Source organism: Pleurodeles waltl, chromosome 4_2, assembly GCF_031143425.1.
Source record: "Pleurodeles waltl isolate 20211129_DDA chromosome 4_2, aPleWal1.hap1.20221129, whole genome shotgun sequence".
In the NCBI taxonomy this organism is placed as follows: domain Eukaryota; kingdom Metazoa; phylum Chordata; class Amphibia; order Caudata; family Salamandridae; genus Pleurodeles; species Pleurodeles waltl.
The window spans coordinates 827,018,440-827,043,510 of NC_090443.1; the positions used below are offsets into that span (position 1 = coordinate 827,018,440).

At 42.3% G+C, this 25,071-nt stretch overlaps 1 protein-coding gene across 10 annotated transcripts in view; it reads left to right on the forward strand.

The window, feature by feature from the left end:
- The window catches only part of DOCK7 (dedicator of cytokinesis 7), a 1,022,674-nt gene that overhangs the window by 311,042 nt on the left and 686,561 nt on the right, over positions 1-25,071 (forward strand). For 6 of the 10 annotated variants that reach the window (XM_069232530.1, XM_069232531.1, XM_069232532.1 and 3 more), the window contains exons 11-12: positions 6,486-6,651; positions 7,991-8,059. In XM_069232530.1, coding sequence (XP_069088631.1) covers positions 6,486-6,651; positions 7,991-8,059 — 235 coding nt within the window. The remainder of the gene's footprint in view (positions 1-6,485; positions 6,652-7,990; positions 8,060-25,071) is intronic. The other 4 variants (XM_069232534.1, XM_069232535.1, XM_069232538.1 and 1 more) reach the window with 1 other exon arrangement.

Consider the following 25,071-nt stretch of genomic DNA (forward strand, 5'->3'; position numbering starts at 1 on the left):
AGACATTGAATGGTGTAAGAGGTTACTATTTTGGGGTCCTCCCCAGCCTAGTGTTGGAACCCAGAGATGGCCTAGATAGAAAGAGGGTGTCCTGCTGAATGGTTAAATGGTGGCCCCATTATTGTGGGACCACCACAGGCTGAGTTATGGGCTAAAATGTTTAAAAAAAGAAATGTCTATTAAAGCATGATGGGGTGAGTTTCCTGAGTTCAGTGAATATTGTAGTATCGACTCTCCCGCAGTGCCGGGGAGCTGCTTTGAGGAGTTTTGTGGTTTTTTCTGTGTTAAATGCTCCAGTTTGTATATTTTGCAACTGCTAATCTTGTTAAATGGTACTCATGTAATGCCCTCCCCAGATCGAGGTCATGCTATATGAAACTTCACATAGTCGTGTAAAGCGCTCCCCCGATCGAGTTCCCTCTATACGAAACTTCACGTTATCATGTAAAGCTCTCCTCCAATCGAGTTTGCGCTATATGAACTTTTTGTTCAAAAAATGATTACATAAAATAAAAAGCCCCCTTCAGCGGGTAGCCTTTGTGCAGACACCACAAAGAAACAGCAGCATGCCAAAAATAAGGAAGAGGAAGAAACAACATACGGCCATGCAGCACAAAGCTGTGAGGCAAAAGAAAAGTAGTGCCCCACACTAAGATATGTGGCCAGTCGTGCAATAATCCATGTAACAGGGTCAATCTCTATGGTGGTAACAAAGCAGCCTGAAGATGGGACAAATGTAAAGCATTTACCTACGAAATCAAGGGAATTTTGAAAGGCAGGCCAAGGAACGAATGAAAGTGATGGGTATGAGATAGGCGTGTTGCAAGTCCACAGATGTAGATTACAGCATGTCGAGAGGCAGCACTTGTGCGCTGCCTAGGCTCGTCCTAAAAAGGGAGGGCCCTCCATGAAAACACTTGATAGTGAAAAAAAGAAGTCACTCAGTATGCTTCAGTTGGATAACAAACCGTGTAATGAGAACAAACACATTGGAACTGTGCACATACCGAAGCTAGCATTCACCACATGATTTCTACCTAGCCTTGCATATCAGCAAGGCGTGGATTTCCCTCCTCCGAAGAGGACTCACATGATTGAAAAACAGTACCTTGCCTCCATGTTCACGTATGCTTTGTGCATCTTGATAGCAAAAGACCCTGATGCTGATGAGCTTTTGCATCAAAATAATTCTGCAAAGGGTGACGTAAGGGATGTAGTAAGGGATGTGGAGATGTACCAGGGACAAGTGTGCCAAGTCCATAGCACAATATAAGTCTTGAGTCATTTGAGTCCTATTGTATTTTATTGTGGTGGAGTATGTAAAGAGAGTTCCTCAGAATAATCCAGGAAATACAAAGCATTTTTTTTACTGAACACAGTAAATCTTCCTTTTGAAATACTTAAAGCAACATTAAACAGTTGCTATCCCCTCTACCATTGGAATTCCCAGAGCTGCTCAGGTGTAAAAGACCACGCTGGCCCATGAGATAATACATTTTTGATGTAAGACAGCAGGAAAATACATGCATCTATGCAGCAGTAGTTCTATGATTTTGTTTTACTTGCAAGTTGCAGTTACTTTAAATGAAAACCCCTAGGAATAAATTATTGGGCATTTCAGAAAGAACTAGCTCTTGCAAAAATGTTACAGTTGGCTTAGAAAGAGACAAGCACTGCAAAGACTAGTGCTTACTAATGAAGCACATAGTAAAAAAATATAGGTAAGTGAATGTGACAAATGCATGTTACCATGGGGCAGGGATGATACAATGCTACAGTGTCATTATGAATGACTAACATGGATATTCAAAACAATGATAAAAGTCTCCCGTGGTTGATTCCAGATACATTTTAATGATAGATATAGATGGATGAAAATCAACTGGGAGGAGTTGGCTGTCATCCTTCATTCGCCTGTCCTGCCATGGACAAGTCAAGAGCTCACTTTTGATTTGTGCACTATTGTGTACTTTCATCTCTATTCTTTTCTCTTTTTATATTTATTTAGTGCAGACATCCACCCTACCTGGAGAGTGTCTTGGTGCTACAGATAAGCTTCTCTTCAGTTGTAATACAACCCAGCCAAATAGAGGATATTTGCCAGAACCAATTCATTTTCAGCTGTTTACTGAAGGATAAGAAGTTTCAGACATGATTCATTTGCAATGAAAGAGAGTTCCACGCTGCTGGTGTTTGATAGTAGAGGATCTCCTACTTGAGCCAAGGAATATCAAAACATAGAAATGAGGAAGAATGCAGCTGTTTCCTCAGGATGTACTTTTTGAATTCCTTAGCTAAGAAAACAAGCATTTGCAATGCAATAGGTCTCGCGTTTGCTTGAGTTAGAGCTATTGGCATTGTAAATTCTGGACTTTTCTTTCCACATAAATTGGTCAACTCTGCCTCATCATTTCATCTTTTCCTCACAATGTTTATGGTCACTGGCCGCTACTGACGTCAGAAATCACAAACCCTTGCGAAGAGACGATGGGAAATGAGGCTGGAAATTTATTTTATTTTTATTTTAATAGAATGAAGTCTTGCAAACATTCTTGTCTCGCACTTCAACAAAGCTCTAATGAAGCTAATAGCAGCAGAGCAGAATGAGAAGATTTATGTCCCCAATAAAGGAGATAAGCAATGCTCTGTGTGCGATGTCCTGAATGCTGGCAGGGACGGGCCCCGGAACTCCAGATGCGAGGCTATGCAGATTTCACATCATTGCTTCTAGGTTTAGCTACATTATACCAAAAAGGGCATACTGTGGCTTTCGTGAGCAGTGACTTAAACGACCGAGTGTTTCTTGTGTTAAATAAGTGTATTTTAGAAGCCAGAGGTGAGGACAGCACTGGAATAAAGCCAAAACAAATGTCAGCGACATAGGAGGAGGTGGAAGGAACGGAATGCTGCAATGAAACGCAGGCAGCTACCAGCCTAAAACACCCGCAGTGAAAAGGGAGCTGCAAAGAAGTGCCAAAGTAGTACGTCACAGCAACAGATAAAGATACCAAAGTGTAATAATACAGTAGTTGGTCATCGCTCTGAAACAGAAAAAGAAGGGAGAAAAGGGCAGAACTGTGAGCAAGAATTTTTAAAGGACACTGCAACCAAAAAATGAAATTGCTTTAAACCATAAGAAGTATACCAAAAGTATACACTAGGTCGAATGCTTACGCTCGACCTAAAAAGGAGGATTAAGATAAAGGCTGTGTCATCACTGCCAGCTTAAAGGACACCACCTTATGCATATGCAACCAGTGCAGTAGCTTTTAAAACTAAGCCTGGTACCAGTGTTCTTGACATGCTAAAGAACTCAACTACATTTTGTGGTAGTTATGCATAGATGAAATTACAAACATTTAGGCAAGAGTGAATGAAGACTTTTATTTTCATGCAATTGTTTTGGCAAGGATCGAAAATCCAGAGACTTGTTCCAACACCCGAAGATAATAAAACTTGGCTTTGGACAATGCTACAATTTGTGGTGTCAGTGGGACCACACCCTCTGATCAATAACCCCCGCCTGAAAACTGTTTAACATATTAGACTTCCTACATATTACTGTAACTGGGTGGAGGCAGATGTTTCTAGAAGCTTTGCTGTCAATGGGAGAAGAGAAATTGTTTGACAGTTAGCTGGATCAACTAAGTTTGGAGAAGGCTTATTGAGAAGACGAGGACAAATAACAGCCTTCTTCAGCCTCCTGGTGCTCTGCATCTAAATGAGATGTTTATAACTTGCAGAAAGGAAAGACCAAAAACTTATTTGTTTTGAAATACAAAAAAGACTGGATAAGGGTCAGCCAAATACCTAGGTGGTTTTATAGCGGACGCTTAGAAAAACCATTTAAAACCTTGGATCTAACTCAGTGATTCATGGACTTCATTACAAAAATAAGTCCCAAGGGAGTTCCACAAACTCCTGAGAAGAAGTACCTTTTTTTTTTACTAAAGCAGCTGAGCTGGCTTCAAGGATTTAAAACAGAACTTTAATTTTGTTTTTTAACCTTTGACAGTATTAACTGAATAGAATGTTACTGAACAGTATCTTACACAGTAGATAGCTTTTCAGAAGACAACAGTTTTCATGCTCAAGCTATTATATGGGTAGACGTTGACCTTTGAAATACATTATGACTCCATCACTCCTGAATATTATATCATATAAAAATGATAATTTCAAATAACTCGAAGTGGAACATCCACTCCCACTTTATGGGCAATTAATAATATGATTGTAGCCATCCTTTGTGATTGGAAGCAATCAGCATCAGAATCAGATTAAAGAACACACATGACTAGAGATTAAATGACAATCAGGGATTATTTTGTTCTTTGCTAGCATTTTAAAAAACAGTACGTTCTCACCTAAGAGATGATTTATGTACAGTAAGTTTGTCTAGCCATGAATAGATTTCATTAGAAATAACAGGTGAGCGACACACCATATACTGCCTATTTGTTTTCTATCTGATATTTGTAACCCCCATGATTATTGTATTTTTTCCCCTGAAATTGATTTCAGATGTTTAAGCTCATCAAGTTGATCATGGCATACCTGGGGATCTGTGGTCATTAGTTATAAATGGACACAATCACCTCGTGTATCTGTTGGAGACAATTACTAAGAGGGCGGAGAGATGGAATAATCCTCTGATAACGCTGCTTTGCTTTATTTTGATTGTCAACATATTCATCCTATCTTTTCCTTGTGAGTCCTGCAGTTGGCTTTATTGGTAACAGAAAACGTGTACATTGAAACCCGTTTGGGAATTTAAAGAGCTAGGATAAGAAGTGACCATCAAATAAAACCCCTTGCTGGTTGGAGATTTCAAAGTCTAGGGGCTATATTATACATTTTGCACCGAGGCACAATGGCCATGTGTGCCTGCTTTGTGCCCCATGTGGCACAGTGGAAACACAGAAGGAGCTGCAGATGCTTGCACAGGCCAACGGCACAGGCACACATGTTGGCCAGTGCTATCATGAAAGGGTGTTAATTCATTTCATGGGGACGGACTCCATGCAAATGAGGGAATCTCTTTGACCCGTGCTGTACTATGGATGCGGGCGCAGGTCCAAAAAGGACCTTAGGAGGTGGAGTCACAGAGGACACATAAAGATGGCACACTATAAGTGTGTCTACCTAAAGGCAGCCCTCTGGAAAAGGGAAGGGATGGCTTCCATGGGCCACTCAGACATATCCCTGCATGCTGGTGCAGTCATTTATACCACCTGCATGCAGGGGAATCTCTCTAGCCTCCCTAAAGTGCTGGCAGGTGCTGCCTGCACAGTGAATCACAGAATGACTGATTAAAGCAGCCGCTCTGTATTTCACTGAATGTACTGTCCTCAGGGCAGTCTGAGTTTGCGGCTGCCCTGAGGGCAGCAGATTAATTGCAATATGGGACACTGTTTTCATGTTCCCACATGGCAAATCTGTTTAAAGGTGGGGCATGGCGCAGATATGAACAGTACGTCCGATACTTAGTCTGCAAAAGTGCATTATGCACTGCTTTGGTTCAGTAGATGCATGCCATACCCACATAAAAGCAGATGCAGAGGTGGCTGTTCTAAACACAACTTAAAATCTTGGGAGCTCTTAGAGTACTTGATCCTGTTGACAGTATGTGTCTGACAAGGTATAAAATTGGTACCAAATTCCTCAGTGGGTCTATAAAAACCCAGTTGTCTCATTGGAGAGTGGGGTAAATCAAGACTTGATTTAAAATAGGATTGACAAATATGAGATTTGTCAGTGATACTGAGGCCCTCATTACAAGTCTGGTGGCCCTTGGCGGCGGTCCGACAGCTACATTATGAACGTGGTGAAAGCACAATGGTCCGACCACCGGCACTGCCACTTTTTTGCCGCCCGACTGCCTGACAGTGTGTGCAGTCTTAATCCACCAGGGCAGAGCAGCAAGCAGTGCTGCCCTAGGGATTACGACTCCCGTGCCCACCACCTTTTGCATGGCGATTCTACTGCCATGCGAAGGCATGAGGATATGGGGTGCTGGGGATCCCATGGGGGTCCCTGCACCGCCCATGCCAAGTGTCCCATTGGCAGCCCCTTCGTGCTTTTCACTGCCTGAGTTACAGGCAGTGAAAAGTGCGATGGGTGCTGTCGCACGACGATTACGAACCAGCGTCAATGTTGTGGGTAGTTTCCTGCTGGCCAAGTTGTTGTTGTTAAAAATGTTGTTTTATTTTTCAGCTGCTGGCTTAGTCAAGGGGGCGTCTCTCCTTTACCATTGCGGAGGAGCCGCCCCTGATTGCCAGATGTTTTTCTCCTTTATGATTACTGGAAATGTGTTTTATTAGTTGTGTTGCGCTGATACAATTTTGAAACCAAATCCGAGAATCTCTTTTCAGTCTTCATTTTCCTTCACTGTGTTGCTCCTCTCTTGTCATATTTTATTAAATATGAAATGAAAGTTCCACTTGTATTAAAGGCATATCAACTTGCTTAATTTGATGTTGCAGAATAAAGAAAAATTGGAAAAATTAAAAGGTCAAGCCGATCAGTTTTGCCAAAGATTGGGAAAGTACCGCATGCCGTTTGCATGGACAGCAATTCATTTAATGAATATTGTGAGCAGCGCTGGAAGTTTGGAACGAGATTCAGGAGAAGTTGAAATTGGTCCTGGAGGTATTTTACTATTTCCCTATGCTTGACGAATTGTAAAGAGCTAACAATTCTAAGATTTGTGGTGCCCTTACATCAGATCATATAATAGATGGAGGTCAATAAGCCTGTGTGGTTTCCACAAAAGAAACCTACTTTTTGTAGGTTTTTGAAAACTGGTAAAAATTGGAGCCAATATTGATCTTGATTAGCAAGAAGTACCTAAGGAGACCAGATTTTCCATGCCTCCTTTAGCACTTTATACAGTTAACAAGAAGTCAGAAGAAGGGATGAAAATCAAACATATCCTGAAAAGCAATGTTTTAAATAGTCTGTAACCCGAATGATTATTTTATGTGCATCAGATTTTATTGTGGGTAGTCCTTCTAGAAATTTGGACCTCCAACTGAAAGTGAATAGCCCTTTATATTGATGCATCTAACCCAAAGGAAGATTTGTTATGAGTATTGCAGTACACCCAGTGAACGGCGAGGTATCGCAACGAGCAAATAAAACCTCATGTTGTGCATTATGGGTGTCAAGAGGATAGCAGGGGATGCATATTGTCATGGGATATGCAGGGCAATTCATTACCTTAATTGGCAGATTTCTGATATTAGTCCTTAATCAATGCAATGAGGATAATAAATGCAGCCAGAGGCATATTACGTTTTTGCCTTACTTTTGAGCCATTATTCATTGTATGGCAACTACCATTTGACTTAATTGTCTAAAAAAAAAAGATAAGATATAGCTTAAACGAAGGAGCTGGATACCTCTTTACCCACAGAACCTGGAATTATTGATACCAGCGGTACTTGTAATGCTGAAGGGGCAGAATTGCGCCACCTTACTAGTTTCTGATGAATAACTTCCGGAAACCGGTCTTTTGCTGCTGATTACTGCATGTTTCTTCTAGTATTTCACAAAGACATTTTTTTCTGCTTTCAGCATGGGTGGAAAAACCTCCCACCTGCGTAGCTTTAATTCCAAATGGGTTGTAACCTCCACTACCTGCCCGATCAGGAGCATTGGCACACTGGTAATAAGGCACATATTGGAGGAAAACTATTCTCAAGTACATTTTTACAGCACATTTTAAGGGCAAACATCTTTAGTTCTAAAGTCAAACAAAAAGTAGTTACTTCAAAGCTCTTTCTTAGACACTTTTTATGTGTATACATTTTGATTTGTTGTAGTGTTCTCCTTGGCACACATTTAAATGTATTGTTTCAGAATAATTTATAACAAAAGAAGGGAAGTTCAAAAAATAAAAAATAATGGGCAGCATGAATGTAAGATGTCAATGCCAATATGCTTGCCCCTCTCAATGAGGTTTATTAATTATATTTCTTCTCTTTAGAAAAGCAGGATTACAATTTGGCGCCTGGGAGTCCCTGGAGCAATATGTTGCAGAAAAACAAACTATCGGGTACTCAACTTCTGTTTTCAGGATAAATGTCCACTAATAAGAACAAGCAAACGCTTGGTGCTGTTGCTCACCATATCTTTTGTACGCGCACATTTCCACTTTCCATTTAGTTTTTTTTTGTCAAAATTAATCTTTATTCATATTTCATCTGCGTCTCAAATCAATGTCCCCTGGAAAGTGGAAGATTGTTGATGTTAAAAAATAGTCCAAAATAATGCCACGTGCACAGACTGCTGCTTCTTAACATGCACTTGAATGCCACACCTGCTTTGCAAGCAAGGCACTAACCGATAAAAGAAGATAAATAAACCTTTGCATGCAGAAAGGGCCAGTGAACCAGAGAATCTAATTTAGTTTCCAAATTATACATTTTAGTATTTCATATGCACCTGAATCATTCTTTAAATGTCTTTTGACTATCTTTAGCAAGGCTTTCCATGTATAATGAACTGAACCAAACTTGAAGCCTCTTTCTTGATCTTTCTCACAAATCTGGATCACAGTTTCATGCCTTACTTCTTGGATCATCACTATTCTGGAGGTTGGAGTACTTGGTTTTCAGTCCTTTGATTGATTATCTGAGTGGTTTAACTGTGAGATCTCAGTGATTGGCAACCTTAGTATTCTGTCTCTTTAAGTCCGACTACACACTGTACTCTGGTACGTGTGGGCTGAGTGGGTTGCTATTGGTGTGTAATGTCCACATTTTGTCAAATACTGATAGAATGTGTACTATCAACTCCTCAGATCCTTTGTTTAGTTTTGGGTCCTTAGTTTTGCTTCAGAATACACCTATTGTTTATTTTGCTGTTAGCACTTAATATGCTATTTTTTCTGTACTCTAGTTTGGAGCATGTATACTTGAGTGGCCCTTCCTCCAGAGTCTTTAAGCTGTGCAGTAGTTAACATTTTTTCTACATCTTTGATAATCAAGTCCCAAAAAGATTTAGGAGCAGTTCTAAAATATTTGCTGAATATTATTCCTTCTGAACAAATTCTCCCACCCTCGTTATTTTAGTTGGTGTTCATCGTCTTGAGAATATATTTGTTAGTGCCATTTATCTATTTTGCTTCTTGTGTTTTCTGTCCAAAGTTCTCCAGCGGTGAGTTAAAAACGTATTTTACTTAATTCTACAGCCTTCCTTCTTGCTGCATTTCGTGCTGTGATTGAGAATATTTTTCTACAACTCTATCACCTGGATATCATCCCAGTGCATTGAGCTCTTTTCTGCATCAAATATAGTGAATGTAAATAACGGCTGTGTGGTAAAGGCTGCGAAGTTTAGTACAAAACACTTTTCAAAGTAACATATTTGCACACATAAGATTGACTTGGATAGTTTTGGTACAGATTAACAGTAGGGGGGCTTCAGTGGGATCGCAAAATATGGAATTTTTGCTCAACCACTGCGGATCTTACTGGACAGAATTATAATAATATTAAACATGAAAAGAAATAAGTATTATTAAAGAAATTACTTTTTGTGACATAATGTAAATCTGGCAACACAAAAAGATGATGGACAGAGTGCTGAAACATTTGAAATACTCACCCCCAGTCACAATTCTGGGTTTCCTCCACCAAGTGAGGGTTAGCACATTTTCCTATTTTTAGAGTGGATACTTTCATTCCCAGCAAAAACAAACAGACTTATTTGTATGCCCACATACTATCTTGATTCCATCAGGGACACCACAGATCTCAAAAAGTTGTGGTAAAGGCGTGCACACACCTTAAGGGTAAACTGATGCTGAGACTGCATCCCTTTGCCTGCAGAGCTACCCTCTGAAGCTCCAGAGCGCCACACAGTGAGGGGTAACTCCGAGCATGTGGTGACAGATGAAGGAGAGAAGGAAACTATGGATGTCAAATCAGTCAAGGGACCACTAACAGAATCTCCCTATGCTTGCCTTGTATTTACTTCAATACTTTAGGAATTACTTGGAAAGGTGGGTAAGTTGTGAACCTGCACATTGATAGGGCGTCTGTCCTACATGCCGTTAGACTGGGAGACAGAGCAGAAGTAGAGGAGTAATAGCTTTGCTGTTTGGAGGGGGGGGGGGGGCGAGGGGAGAGGGAGGGAAATTGTTGATGGTAATTGCCACTTAGCAAGTGGTCGCAGAGGAACTGACCAAACAACCCCAGACAACCCCATGATGAACCCAAGAGAGAAATTAGGGTTTCGTAAATAAATTAAACACCTCAAATTTCAACTGAATAAGGCACTAAAATCAGGTGCAGTACCAGTGAAAATGTCTACATTTAAAATGAAACTGTTAAAAACTTTACCACCAGATGTAGAAAAAACTGTGGGAGACGATGAAGATTGAAGAGGAAAGGAAATGAGTTAGAATACACATGGCCATTAAGGGCTTGATTTAGAATTTGGCAGACAAGTTACTCCATCACAACAGTAACAGATATCCTGTCTGCCGAAATATAAATCTCATGGGATATAATGGGATTTATATTTTGGTGGACAGGGAAATCCGTCACCGTTGTGACGGAGTTACTCGTCCGCCAAGTTCTAATTCAGGCCCTTAGTCTAAAGATCCAAATACATTTTGGCATATCATAAATAAGGATTTAGCCTTCAAGCTAAGCTGCACTTTAAAGTAACATCTTGGCAGTGAGCTTCTTGAAGTACATAGAGAATCGTTATATTGATAAGGTCTTGAGTAACTTTTTGTGCCCAAATGAATTCTTTAGTTCCAGTGATGGGGCTCAGAATACGTAATAACTATAAATAAAAAGAGAGCAGAAAAAGTGATCCGGGCAATAAAAGGGTGTGTAGCTCCATGCCCCAACCCGGTTACCAGCAGCCTTACAATGAGACATTTTTTAAATGCAGTCCTGACAAGTGTTTAACCATTTTAACTCCTTTATTTAATACCTATCTACCTAGAGATACCACCCCAGACAGCTGGATGGGGTCTTTATTAGTACCAATAGACAAAAAGGGAGAACCTGCAATCGACCTGAGCATTTCGGATTATTTGTGCTGCTTGATGTGGACAGGAAATGTTTCACCTGGATTCTCAATGAAGAACTGGAAAAATGCATTTCAGAAAACTGGCTATTTCCATATTACTAGACCAGCTCCCAAAAAGGCTGCAGGGGTTAGATGCAGCCTATCTGATAGAGACATTCAGTTGTAGATTCCATACCTTAGAATTTCCCCCAGACGTCAGTGTGGATCTGGATTTTGTTCTCGAGCAGTACCCTGTAGTTAGGTCGTGTTGATCGGGTCTTCATCAGTTGTAGGCATTGTCTGCGCCAGATATGATGCCTGAACCATACAGATACCACCCTAGGGCGCTGATGAGGTACCCCTCAGTTGTTTTCTGGCTGATCTTTTCTAACTTTTTGTCGAAGTTTTTTGTGTCGACACTTCTGATGCATCAAGGATGTCTTCCCGGGTTCAAGCCCTGCAGATCCTGTCATTGGGCCATGTCTGTGACGGATCCACACCTCGTGCGCCAGTGGTGTCTAGATCGCAACTACGACCCGAATTGCCAGGCCATGAATCCAAAAGCTTTAACGGTGCTTTCCCTAAAGCTCCTTGCGGCCCGGCACTTGGCTCTGCATTGCTCCAAGTCTGTGTAGAGAGGAAGGTCCCGAGAAGGGTCTCGAAGCCCCTCCTTCATCTTCGTCCCATTCCAAGTCCTCGGGACCATTGGGTAAGTCGAGGCACAAGAAGAAGTCGAAGAAGAACAATCGTTCTTTGACTTCACCCCGTCCGTCAGCCGAAAAGAGTGTTATGAGGCCATGCATCTCATCTTTGGGCAGTCCAACCCAACTGGAGCACCTGCGGGCCCTGCAGATTTGGAAGGGGCCCCCTCCGGTTCTGCACCGGCAGCTTCGACCTCCGCTACTAATGGTACTCATGGGTCGGTTCATGGATACGAACCAGCGTCAGTCGTACCACTTCGACATTCCCCGATGCCGGTTCCAAAGCTCTTGATGCCACCTGTGCCCCCTGGTGGCGTCGACACCCATCCTCATTGCCTTCTCTGACACAGAACTGGACTGGTGTCGCATGACGCCAACTGTGACAGGGGCCGTGCCTCCTATGTCTGATCCTGACCCTTATTCTTATGGTTTGGGGTAAAGTGAGGAATGGGAGGAGTTGCTGGACCCTTTAAAGTAGCACCTACAAGACACCTTGGACTGGCGTAAGGACCTGGGTGAAGCCAGTGGTCTGGATACTTCCCCTTACACTGGTATGCTTTTTCCACCTATCATGGCTACAGAGGAGGGAGCATACTATTCTATGGTGGTGCGAAGGGCGGCAGAGGTCCTGGACCTCGAGCTGCCTTCTGTGACAGTCTGGACTAACCTCCTGACAGAGATGCTTCAGCCTGGGGCTTCATCCTCTGAACCCCTATTGGCCTTCAGTGAAGCCCTTACAGAGGTCCTGCTGAGTACCTGGTCTGAACCCAGCTTAGGGGCTCCTGTGAATAGGACTATTGTCCGCCGCCATGGACCTGCTCCATCTGACTCAGCGTTCTTGACGCTTGTCCTGACAGTTATCCAAGCCTGTACATCCCAAGGCGTGTCCAATTCCGCACCCCCGGATAGGGAATCCAAAAGGCTGGACCAACTTGGGAAGAAGATATTTTCTTTCTCCAGCCTAACATTGTTGTTCATGAACACTGCATACCTTTTGGGCCGTTACTCCTGCATGCTGTGGGATACAGTTGCGCAATTGCTGCCACAGGTCCCAGAGGAGGCCCCAGATGTACTGTCTCAAGCTGTTGTTGATGGGAAAGTTGCAGCAAAGTTCATAATCAGATGTGGACTGGACCCAACCGACACACTGGGCAGAGCAGTTGCATCGACAGTGGCCGTGAGGCACCATGTCTACTACGTAGCTGTCATGCCAAGTCCAGATCCATTGGCCTCTCAGTGGCCCCTCGTCCACCTCAGACTGCTTTTCGCCCCTTTCATGGCTACAGAAGGGGCATCCCACCACATCTGTTCCCCTCCAGCTACCATGCCGTGCACACTGCCCAGCGTCTGCATGGCCAGGAACGTGGGATCCACCATCCTCGTTGAGCAGGGAGGCAGCAGTCCAGCCAGTCCACACCCCCCCCCCTGCAGCCACCTCCAACCTTCCTAGTCTGACGATTCGCCACCAGTGACAAGTCGGAGACAGGATTAACCATCACCTGCTCCTCTGGCCGTCCATCACGTCAGACAGGTGGGTTTTGCAGATAGTCCGAAGGGGCTACTCCCTCCCCTTTGAGATTACCTTTTCATCCATGCCACCATCGTATGATCAGATGACAGAGGATCACTTAGCACTTCTCTGCGAGGAGGTTACAGCTCTCTTGGCCAAGTGAGCCATAAAAAGGGTCCCTGTGCCAGAAGTAGGCTGTGGTTGTTATTCCCGCTACTTTCTGGTGCCCAAAAAGGACAAGGGCCTCTGCCTTATCCTAGACCTCCAGTTCCTCAATCTCTTCCTCAAGAAGGAGAAGTTTAAAATGCTCATTCTGAGTCAGGTTCTACCTGCCCTGGACCCAGGAGACTGGATGATAGCGTTGCACTTGCAGGACGCTTACTTCCACATTCCCGTCCTGCCTGCCCACAGACGTAACTTGCGGTTCACGGTGGGCTACAAGCAATTTCAGTTCATTGTTCTCCCCTTTGAACTTACCAGCGCCCCTCAGGTGTTCACCAAGGTGATGGCGGTGGTTGCAGCTCATCTGCGAAGATCAGTGGTTACAGGCTTCCCCTATCTCAATGACTGGCTTTTGAAGGTGAGCTCGCCCTAGGACAGGGTTTTGCAAGGTCAGTTCTGGAGAGACGGGTCCAGTTTCAGTCTTATCCTCCCAAGTGGCTAGTCCAGGATATTCAGCCTATGATACTGATGTTTCAGTTTCTATCCTGGATGAAGATAACTCTGAGGCTGCTGGGCCTCATGGCCTCCTGCATCCTGCTGGCTGCACAAGCCCAATGGCATCTGCGAGCTCTGCAGTGAGAGCTGAAGTTCCAGTGGACGCAGCATCAGGATAATCTGTGCAACATGGTCCAGATCTCAGAGGGAACTGCGCGAGATCTGTAGTGGTGGCTAATAAACCACGATTGTGTCAGAGGCAGATCCCTCTCCCCTCCCCAACTGGATCTGATAGTAGTGATAAATGTGTCACTCCTGGAATGGGCTGGCCACCTGGAGGAGGTGGAGATCAAAGGCATCCGGTCTCCGGCGGAGGCTGGACTTTACATCAACCTGTTGGATCTCCGTGCGATCAGACTCAAATTGAAAGCATTTCTTCCCTCTTTCAAAGAGAAGGTAGAGCAGGCGTTTAGAGACAACACCACCGCCATGGATTACTGCAACAAGCAGGACAGAGTGGGTTTGTGGACCCTTTGCCAGTTTTGCTGCATTGGAGTTTCCAGGGTAACAGTCCCTTGGCGATGCTTTTTGCCTTGAGTGGAGCTCTGGCCTCCTGTACGCTTTCCCAGCCATACCACTTCTGCCCAGAGTTCTAAAGAAAATCAGCCCCAAGTAATCCTTGTGGCTCTGGACTGGCCATGAAGATTCTGGTATCCCGAGCTATTGAGCATGGCCCCTTCGGGAGGATCTTCTCTTGCATCAGCAGGGGAGGGTTCTCCACTCAAACACGTACAGTCTTCTCCTTCTTGCATTGAGATTGCGCAGCAGCAGTTTACAGCTTTTGACCTTCCGCCCGAAGTCTGTAATGCAATTTTGGCAGCAAAGGCGTCCCTCCACCAGAATGATATATGCCTGCGATTGAAAAATATTGGTGGCATGGCGCACAGACAAGTCTGTTGACCCCCTTTCTGTTGCTCTTTCTGAGGTTTTCTGGTTTATACTTTCTTTGGCCCAGCATGGCTCTGCACTGGGCACACTCAAAGGTTACTTGTCTGCAATCTCTCCTTTTTAGAGGTCGCCTGATCATCCTTCTTTATTTAAACCCCTATCATAAATAGGTTCCTAAAAGGTCTTAATCATATGTTTCCTCCATCTCCATTCATTATGCCCCAATTGAACTTGAATTTGGTTTTGATGTTTCTGATGAGTGTTCCTTTTGAGCAGAAATGGGACATTCCATCTGCCTTTCTGAAGGAAATAATAGTTGTTTTCACTTGCACATGGGTTACTGTTAAAGTGTTGTCCAGATAGTCAACCTCTGAAAAGAACTTCACTAATAAAGGCTTTAAGCAAGGCTGCCTTCTTGCCCCATTGCCGTTTAATCTGCATTTAGCTGATTTCTCCTCTACTTTGAATGCAGCAAGAACTTTCCCTCCCCACTTCGCTGACCAAACAATTCAAGTCCTACACTATGCAGTGACACAGTCCTCCTAGAACTAGTTGGACTGCAGTGATCTGTAGAAGCACCAGCCCAGGAATGCTGAACAAACAGTATTCAAATTAGTATATCAACATTAAAAGGGATCATTTTTGCCTGGAAGTTAATCAAAGAGGGCTCAGTATTTCTTAATAAGGCAAAATTGGGGAGGCTGTCAGCATATCTGGGGATTTGTGAGGACGAAAGAGGGTGAGAATACACTTATCTCAAGGCCCTAAACAATTCCGCTTCAGTGTGAACAGTAGTTTTTCAAAGATTAAAGATTATAAAAATCTGTTGTGTTTAAACATGAGTACTGCAATGAGAGTGATGTGTGGAAAACTAATACCTACGCTGCGCTGTCATACGGTGCCATTTCCTTGCCAAGTAAACTCACCTCCTGGCTTGACAAGGAACAGTGTAACAGCTATAAGCAAATCTCCTGTCTCCCTTCGTGGACTTACCCTGCTCAAATTTGCTTACATTTGAACCTTCTGAGACAACATGTAATAATCTTGGCCAGATTCTTGTCGTATTGCAGAAAGGTGATGATCACTCCTGATAGATCCCTTAGGAACCACATATGGCGGGCAAAAATGCAAGAAGACTCGGCCTGGAACAGTCTTTTAAAGGAGGCACTTTGTAGTCTGGAGATTGAGGATTTACGTGGTGCTTTTTTCCCACCTAAGCAGCTCGCAAGCATACAGTCCAAACAGGCAAAAACCATCTCTGCATTTGGAGATGTTAGTGATTTGTCAAAAAAGCACATGACAGTTGTGCAACCAAGCTACGTGATCATATGTAGCTGCTCATTTCCTTATCCCAATCACTGTCAAAGCCCCAGAAACATCAATCAATGCGACTAAGATTTGGTTTGATTCCCTTAAAAGGCTATAGCTACGGAAGACTGAAGAAGAACAAGAGTATGGTTGTAGTTCCGGTAAATCCTACAAGGTAAACTGCACATCCCAAACTCACACTCCAACTGCTCACACTCACCCATCCCAGTAAGAATATGAGTCCTGAATCCAGCCTTCAAAATATATGTGGCTCTCATCCTGGGTAATGAATGTCTCTTTTGATTATGTGTGTGGCGACCTTGTAGGCAAGAGGGTGGTGCAGCTGCGGGGCAGTTGGATTGTGAGTTTGGGATGTACAGTTGACCTAGAGGCTAGGCAACAGAGTGCCCACTTTTACCACAGACAGGAACTCTTCAGCAAATTCTTGAAGAAGGTAATGCTTCATTAGGAACCTAAGAAAAATGGATGTTCTGCTTCTTTCCATTTTCTGGCTAGCACTTGTTTTTACTGCCACATGCAATGTGAGACCTTTGGGCTCTTTACTGATCATAGTGTTGAAAGAAATCCTCAGTTTCTTTCTTCTCTGGCTGTAGAAAGTCTAGGTTCTTCCGTATATGTTGTAATATTTCTGCTAGATAGGCACCCTGAATAAATCAATCTCTAATGTCCTCATCTCCCTGGAGGACTCCTCTATCTTCATTTCCACCTAGAGACTTTAATGGTGAAATGTTCTTGTTTTGTAAGGCAGCATCTGATCCCTCCTTAATAATTTTCTGGAGTAACACCATAGATGTGGGGTGAGCATTGCCCGGAGATTGTGTATTGTTCCTCATTTATACATGTAAGAACATGGACGACAACACTTAAACCCAAACTGGACTAGGCTAACTGTAACTGAACTTTACTATGCACATATGTCCAGTGGGATGTATTCATATGTACTTGTATCTTAATTGTGCCTGCAGGTATCTAACTTGCAGTTCATATTAAGTGTATTCATTAACATGTTGACTTACAGCGCAGATGGCGCAGTGCTCATAGTAGTGTGAATGCAATGTATGTTGCCATAAAAACACATAAGTATGATCTGGTATGTAGTCCATAACAAGATGGGAATATGGTATATTCGTATCAGTCAGCCATTTAGTAATCCAATTACATCACAACCAGAGATGAACACTGAAGTTTCAACCCATCTAGTGTTATATGGGTCTCATAAAGGCTAAGCTTTAAGGGTGAATGATGCAATTGTGGGTTTTTTTGGCACAGCTTTACACTAATACTGTCTGCTTTTGCCACGGTCCTTTAGGTGAATCCACTAATCCATTTGGAATTGACATGGGAGTATGTCAGGAGTGTGTTCTGGCATCTTATCTTTTTACATATCTAATTCAAAAATGAAAATTATTGTAAAAAATAGTTTAATTAACATTGTTAGCTAAATAAATACAAATGTTAACTTATATTTTACAAAATAAAAAAATGTAAAAGAATTCAAGAAAATGCATTATTATTTACAAAAACGTAAAAAGTACAATTTACACACAAATATTAACAGTAGACTATATCCTAATTTAAAAAATAATACAAAAAAAGTAAAAGTTAAATGAATATTCATAAAAAAACTATTATAAGCATTCAAAAGGACAGAGTACTAAAAAAATAACAACAATAAAAAATAAACAACACTAGCAAAGGTGGCGGATTAAATAATTTAACTCCAATTTATGCAACTGTATTCCCACTCAAAACTAAACAACATTATCTCAAATATTGGACTTCTATGTATTACATTTACTATTTCCACTCTAACGTAAGCAAAATCAGGGATGTGCTAGACATATGAGGGGTTAGATTTATTATTTATGTATTATTTCCATGTCTAAACAACAGTATGGAAAGTGTTGGACTTTGGACGGTTTAGATTTACTATTCCTAATCTAATTTAACCAACAGTAAGGAAGCTGTTTGACTGTGGAGGAATTACATTTACTATTCCAACTCCAAGTAAAGTGTGTGAAATCAGGGAAAGTGTTATACTTTGTTTAGTCGTACTTTTCTCGTTTCAGTTTAAGCAAAAATAAGGAAAGTGTGGGACTTTGAGTGGGTTGCATTTATTATTCCCACTCCACCGTAAGCAAAAACATGGACATTGTACTTAGGAAGGGTTACATAGAGTAGTGGTTCCTAACCTTTTAACTTCTATGGATCCCCACTTTATCTTTACTGGAACACGTGGTCCCCACTGATTCATTATTGGAATCCAGGTACCTCCCCAGTGAGTCATTACTGAAGGCTGGGGACCTAATCCGTTAAATTATTAATTTTCCAAGCAGTCGCAGACCCCCTGAGGAGGCTTCACGGACTGCCAGGGGGCCCTGGACCACAGGTTGGGAACCACTGACATACAGCATTCCAAATCCTAACCATTTTCAAACAACTATTTAAAAATCTCACAACATACAATTAATAAAACTTTTCAAAATACAAAATATATACTATATTGATAAATTAAGCCCCCTAAAAAGTTATGAAACAATATTAATAATTCTATTAACAAAAAATGCAATACAAAACAAATAATCAGTGAAACAGTTAACATAATTATCAGTTAAATATTTAATTAAAAGAAAATATTTGTTAAAAAACATAAGATTATAGTTTAAATAGCACCCCACCCAATTACACTACAAACCCAGCAACCCACAACTGAAATATAAATGACTAATAACCTATTAATCAATGTACATAATTTATCACCAGTTATATATTTAATTAACATAAACAACCCAACAACCGTCTTCTGATTTACAGATTGATATTTAAATGTAGACACCTTAAAAATGACAAGTTGTACTTACCATTTTTAAAACAATTAAAATAATAGCATTAACACATAAAATTCGTTTGTATTTTGCCACTAGATTTTTTTTTTTTTGTTACTATATGATATTCATTAAACACAACATTTTTTAACGTTGGGTTTAGGGATCAGTATGAAGGTTTGTTTTTATTTTTGTTTTTTAATTGTTTTGCTTTGCTTAGTTTGGCAAAATATGTTTGTATCAAAGAACCTCACTTGGGTAAGGACCAAGACGAGGAAGACATACGACAGCTAGTGTTTCTTTTCACAGATCTTTATATATCTGAATTGTGAATGCTGTGGCAGTGAATTAGTGGAAATAGACATACTGTTTTTCTCTCAAAGGAAAGTAGTTTTAAAACTGTTGTCATTAGTTTATTTTAGATGCTTCTTATCACTTTTAGGAAGTTGGGACTCAATTCATATTACGTAGAATTACTTTGGTGTAGAAAATGCTTGCAACATTTTCAGACTTTTTAGTTTTGAGTAAATAGGCCTTTCATGACATTTATGGTAATGCTTTTGCCCAGGCACAAAGATGGGTCTTGTATCTAAAATTATCTATATTGGGCTCAGTTTTTCAGCAGACTATCACAGGGATTATTTGGCGTCTATGGATACCATTAGTGCTGAAGGGATAAAGCCTCTGCATCCCTCTCTTTCCATCCATTTGGACATTATTTTCCTGGAACCTGACTAATAATAATTTAGTAACAACAAAAAAGAATCCACCCTCCTCCGTCTTTATGCAGCATATTGAACAGGTCCCAAAGTGACATCTACAAAAATGATGTTTTTTATCAAAGCACCATGCAATATGTGCACCTCTTCAAGTTCTCCACACCCTCAATCATTGTAATACTTTAAAGATTGGGGCTAATCTGTCAGCCGGTAAATCCTAACAAGTCACTGGGCCAACCTGACCATGATGTTTGACGGGCTGTGCACATCTCACTTATACTCTAAGACTGACCTGCCTCATGTGTCTAACTGCCATTCAGCAGCACTGCTGTAGCTATCTTTAAATAGTCCAACCAGTGTTTGAGGCACAAACTCGTATGTAGCTGCTACTATCACCCCTAGATCTGCTTTACACAAGCTTGATATATGACTGACCTCTGCACTAGTCAGTCGGACCCTGCCTATTTAGGGGCACTTCCCTATCATTGGGCCGACTCTGCCACAGGTGTCATTGTTTTTTAGAGGCACAGACCCAAGATGTGACTATCTGCACAGCTTCCTAGTAGCCATTACGAGGTACACACCTATCATGTGACTGACTGTCCCAGCCCTTCTTGCCCTTTAGTACCATCGCCTGTAGGTTCAGGAACCACTTCGTCTAATAACTGGAGAAGTTCTTCAATTTTAGACTGAGGCAATCAAGCTTCGATATTGACTGTATCAAGTTTGATCCCAGAAATATCAATGTTGTACTGGGGCCTTCATTTTTCTCAGGTGCTAAGAGGACCCCTAATTCTAGTGCCAAATCTTGAAATTTGTTGTAGAGCCCAGCTGCATTGCTCAGATTCTGCAGATCCCACAAACAAAAAGTCATCTAGATAGTGAGTCGTCCGTTCCAACTTCGTCTTAGCTGTGAAACACCACTGCAGAAAAGTACTAGAACATTCAAACAGTCTGCATGAAGCTGCACATCCCATTAGCAAAACCTTATCCACATAAATTTGCCCATCAAATTGTATCCCTAGTAGTGAGAAATCAAGGGGATGTACCGGAAGGAGCTGAAATGCTGATTTTACATCACATTTGGCTAATCGAGAGCTGGGGCCACATTGTCTGATCATTTGCATTGCTAAATCCGCCGAAGCGAACTGTACCATGGCATCCTCTGTAATACTAAACCATTCACAGATTGGCCTTCTGGCCATGATAAATGATGAATTATCCTGTATTCCCCTGGTGTAGTGCTTTCCTCTTATCTAGTTTCTAAGCACTAACATAACACAACAGAAATGCACTTCTGAGGTCAAAGAAGACTTTTATTGTTGTTAATTCTTCCCCACCCACAATATTTATGAATGAATGACGAATTAGTAGCTTTCAAGTCCGCGTTAATCAAACAAAATATATCAGTTTGCAATATACACAGCAGGTTATACTTATAAGATATTGAATGCAAAGCAAAACAAATACTTCACCGTGTGGGAACTATTTACAGCTACATCTTTCTAAGGTCTGCAAGCTGATGACCCCTGTCAGCCGCGAGAAAGAGTTTCATCTACCCACACGGGATGCTGGCAGCTGGCGCCAAGCTCCAGCACGAGGTCCGGCAGATTCGAATCTCACTCTCTGCAGCCTGTTACATTCGTTACAAAGGTGTGCCCCCTCCTCTCAGACCTGGGAAACTGAGCAAGCCTTTTGGAGACTGGCCAGGTCTCCAAGACTACTCCTGTTCCCAAGCTCAAGCAGAGAGAAAAACAACACCCATGTACCCTCTCTTATCATGTCTAGTCTACTGTGAGAAAAACATCTTGGTTCTCCGGTGCAAAAACACAGCTTGGAAAAATACAGCTTGGATTCTCAACTGCAATGTCTAACTCCACGTTAAAGGCAATGGGCAGCTAACCTAAATATCAAATGCAATGTCATGTTAAAGGCAATAGGCAGCTAACCTAAATATCAAATGCAATGTCTAGTGTCATGTCAAAGCCAATAGGCATCTAAGCTGAATACAAAATGCAATGTCTTATATCATGTCAAAGCCCATAGGCAGCTGAGCTGAATACAAAATGCAATGTATAATACCATGTCAAAGCCAATAGGTAGCGGAGCTGAATACAAAATGTAATGTATAATATCATGTCAAAGCCAATAGGCAGCGGAGCTGAATACAAAATGTAATATATGATATCATGTCAAAGCCAATAGGCAGAATATCTAATAGCATGTCAAAGTCAATAGGCAGTTAAACTGAATACATCATGTCAAAGTCAATAGGAATGCAATGTCAAAGCCAATAGGCGGCTAGACTGGATACAGCATGTCAAAGCCAATAGGCAGAATACAGAATGTAATGGCTAATGCAATGTCAAAGCCCATAGGCGGCTAAACTGAATACAGAAAGCAATGGCTAATGCCATGTCAAAGCCCATAGGCGGCTAAACTGAACAAAACATACCATGTGCTACTGGTGAACATTGAGCAACTAATATGCGCAGTGGTGAAACACAAAGGGGGTCATTCTGACCCTGGCGGCCGGTGGCCGCCAGGGCCACCGACCACGGGAGCACCGCCAACAGGCTGGCGGTGCTCCAACGAGCATTCTGACCGCGGCGGTTCAGCCGCGGTCAGAAGTGGAAAGTCAGCGGTCTCCCGCTGACTTTCCGCTGCTCGTTTGAATCCTCCATGGCTGCGGAGCGCGCTCCGCAGACATGAGGATTCTGACCCCCCCTACCGCCATCCTGTTCATGGCGGGAAAGCCGCCATGAACAGGATGGCGGTAGGGGGGGTCGCGGGGCCCCTGGGGGCCCCTGCCGTGCCCATGCCAATGGCATGGGCACGGCAGGGGCCCCCGTAAGAGGGCCCCGCAAAGTATTTCAGTGTCTGCCTTGCAGACACTGAAATACGCGACTGGTGCCACTGCACCCGTCGCACCTTCCCACTCCGCCGGCTCGATTACGAGCCGGCATCCTCGTGGGAAGGGAGTTTTTCCCTGGGCTGGCGGGCGGTCTTTTGGAGACCGCCCGCCAGCCCAGGGAAAAACTCATAATACCCTCCGCGGTCTTCTGACCGCGGAGCGGTATAATGGGGGCGGAATTCTGGCGGGCGGCCTCCGCCGCCCGCCAGAATCAGAATCACCCCCAAAGTCATTGGTCAAAACAAACTCCATCAAATAGCAGTACATTCCGCCTTTTGACCAATGAATTTTTGTTTCACATATCTCCTGTTTCAAACAAAAACAAAAAAAAACATTAGCTCATTTGAATGATCAAAACAATCCCTGTAAAGCAATAGAAGTGGATTAACACATTGATTTCATAACCTTTCACATCAGATACATCTACATAGAAAAGACTGGGCAATTTTTTTTCTCTGAATGAGTCTCTAATTCAACAGTGTTAGCAATTTGATGTGGCATGAGTTCTGCTCATGTAAAAGATGCACGGTCCACCTGAAAGGTTTGCTGGAAGATAAGCAAAAGTCAGAGTTCCATACGAGAGGGAAAAAAAAAAAAAAAACACAGCAAACAAGTTGAACTTGAACTGAAGGCGCAGTTTGCGCAAAATGGATCCATGGTGCTGGCACTTTACTCAGCCAGGTTCAGGTTGGGGATTCGGTCCCTTCCCCGACCCCACACGCACACACCGGAAGGGGGACCACACAGCACACTCAGGGACAGTGGCGAAACGTGGTAGGATCTGCAAAAGTATGACTTTTCTTGCAAATAACATTTTTCATTTAAACTGCACCCTTCCTCTTTCTTTCCCTGTTTTATAATCAGCAGGACGTTTTTGGGGCCCTTTGTTATATTCTCTGCAGGTTCTGGAGGGTCACTTGGGTCTTCAACCCACACACCAGCACTGAGGTTTTTATCTGCTGCGCCACAGCTTCCCTTTTCTTGCACTGTCAGAAGGGCTGGGGCAGACTCATTCTTTACCAAACCTCCATTCACTGCATTTTTGTCAATTTGGGCCATTCTGTCTCCAATTTGTATGAATGAATCAGATTCTTTTCTAGGTATCAGCATAATTTCGATTTTTCCTTGGTAATTTGCAGCAATCACTCTCCCTAAAACCTGATCAATTTGCCATTTCTGTTCTGGTAACTTTCCTCTCCCCAACTGCTCTGTGACTGCTTGCATGACAGATTGCTTTTGTGCGTGCTGCACAGTTTTTATCAAATCTAGGGGAATGTGCATCTCTCTCATCTCTGCCCACCTGTAAGTGGCTTTTTCTCTCAGCTGTTCACATTTCTGGGGCACCCACTTAGCCATCCCCACTAAGGCAGAATTCTGGGTGTACACTTCTCTCTCTGCATTTTTCTCATTAACATCTGCAAGGTAATTGAACCAGTTAGGTACAAGCCATGTGGCTAAAACATTATCAAAGAACCAAAAATCAGCATAAAAATGACACATCTCACGTAGCTCTTGCTTTAAAATCTGACACACATTATACAACGCTGTTCCTTCTACGGTGCCAGAAAACAACATTTCAGTCAATGAATCATAAGTAAAACAAACATGCTTTTTATCTTCAGTGGACACGAATTCAAATGGTGCATTCAACTTCATTGGTAATTCTTTTATCTGTGGTACTCTAGCCCTGTCTTGCAAGTACCAGATCCATTGTATGATTCTAGCTAGGGGCACTATTTTCTTTCCTTGTTCATGATTTAAATGTACATAAGTATTTCCTTCTTGCACTGCGCAGAAACCTAAAGTCTGCATTATTTCATTTGCCAAATCACAAGCGCGCAGCTGCATATAATTTTTCACAGTGACCATATACAAAAGTGTTAGGATTTCACTCAAATGAGGGCTATTCTTTTTCCAAAAATCAAACAAGCTAATGAAACTCGGGGTGTCTTGCTCTAAAATCCTTCGTTTTACTTGTGCATTTTGCACCGGTAACTCGTAAATCACATTCTGAGCTCTCTCGTCCTTGTTATCAGTTAAGGAATGCATTTTGTCTGCCAAAAACCCTGGCTCACACGAAAACTCAGTGCAGCTCGGAGCTGTCTTAACCCCCTCATTACTGGAATGGGACAAGAAAGATTCTTCAAAAACAGCCTTTTTATAACTTTCAGTCGGGCTAATTTGCTCACGTAAATTCCTATTTTCATGTTCCAACTTCCTACATTTCTCCTGCATTTCTCTGTAAGCAGATAAAGGTATCCAGACCTTTCTGTCATCATTACTTCCAAAACACACGTTTTCTACATATATACAACAGGAATTATTTCTCAAAACATTATCAGGCCTTTTAGCTACACATGCATTTTCTTCTGTAATTTTCTTCTGTAATTCCCCAAACAGAAAACAATTCACAGTTTTTCTTAGCACCATCAGGCAG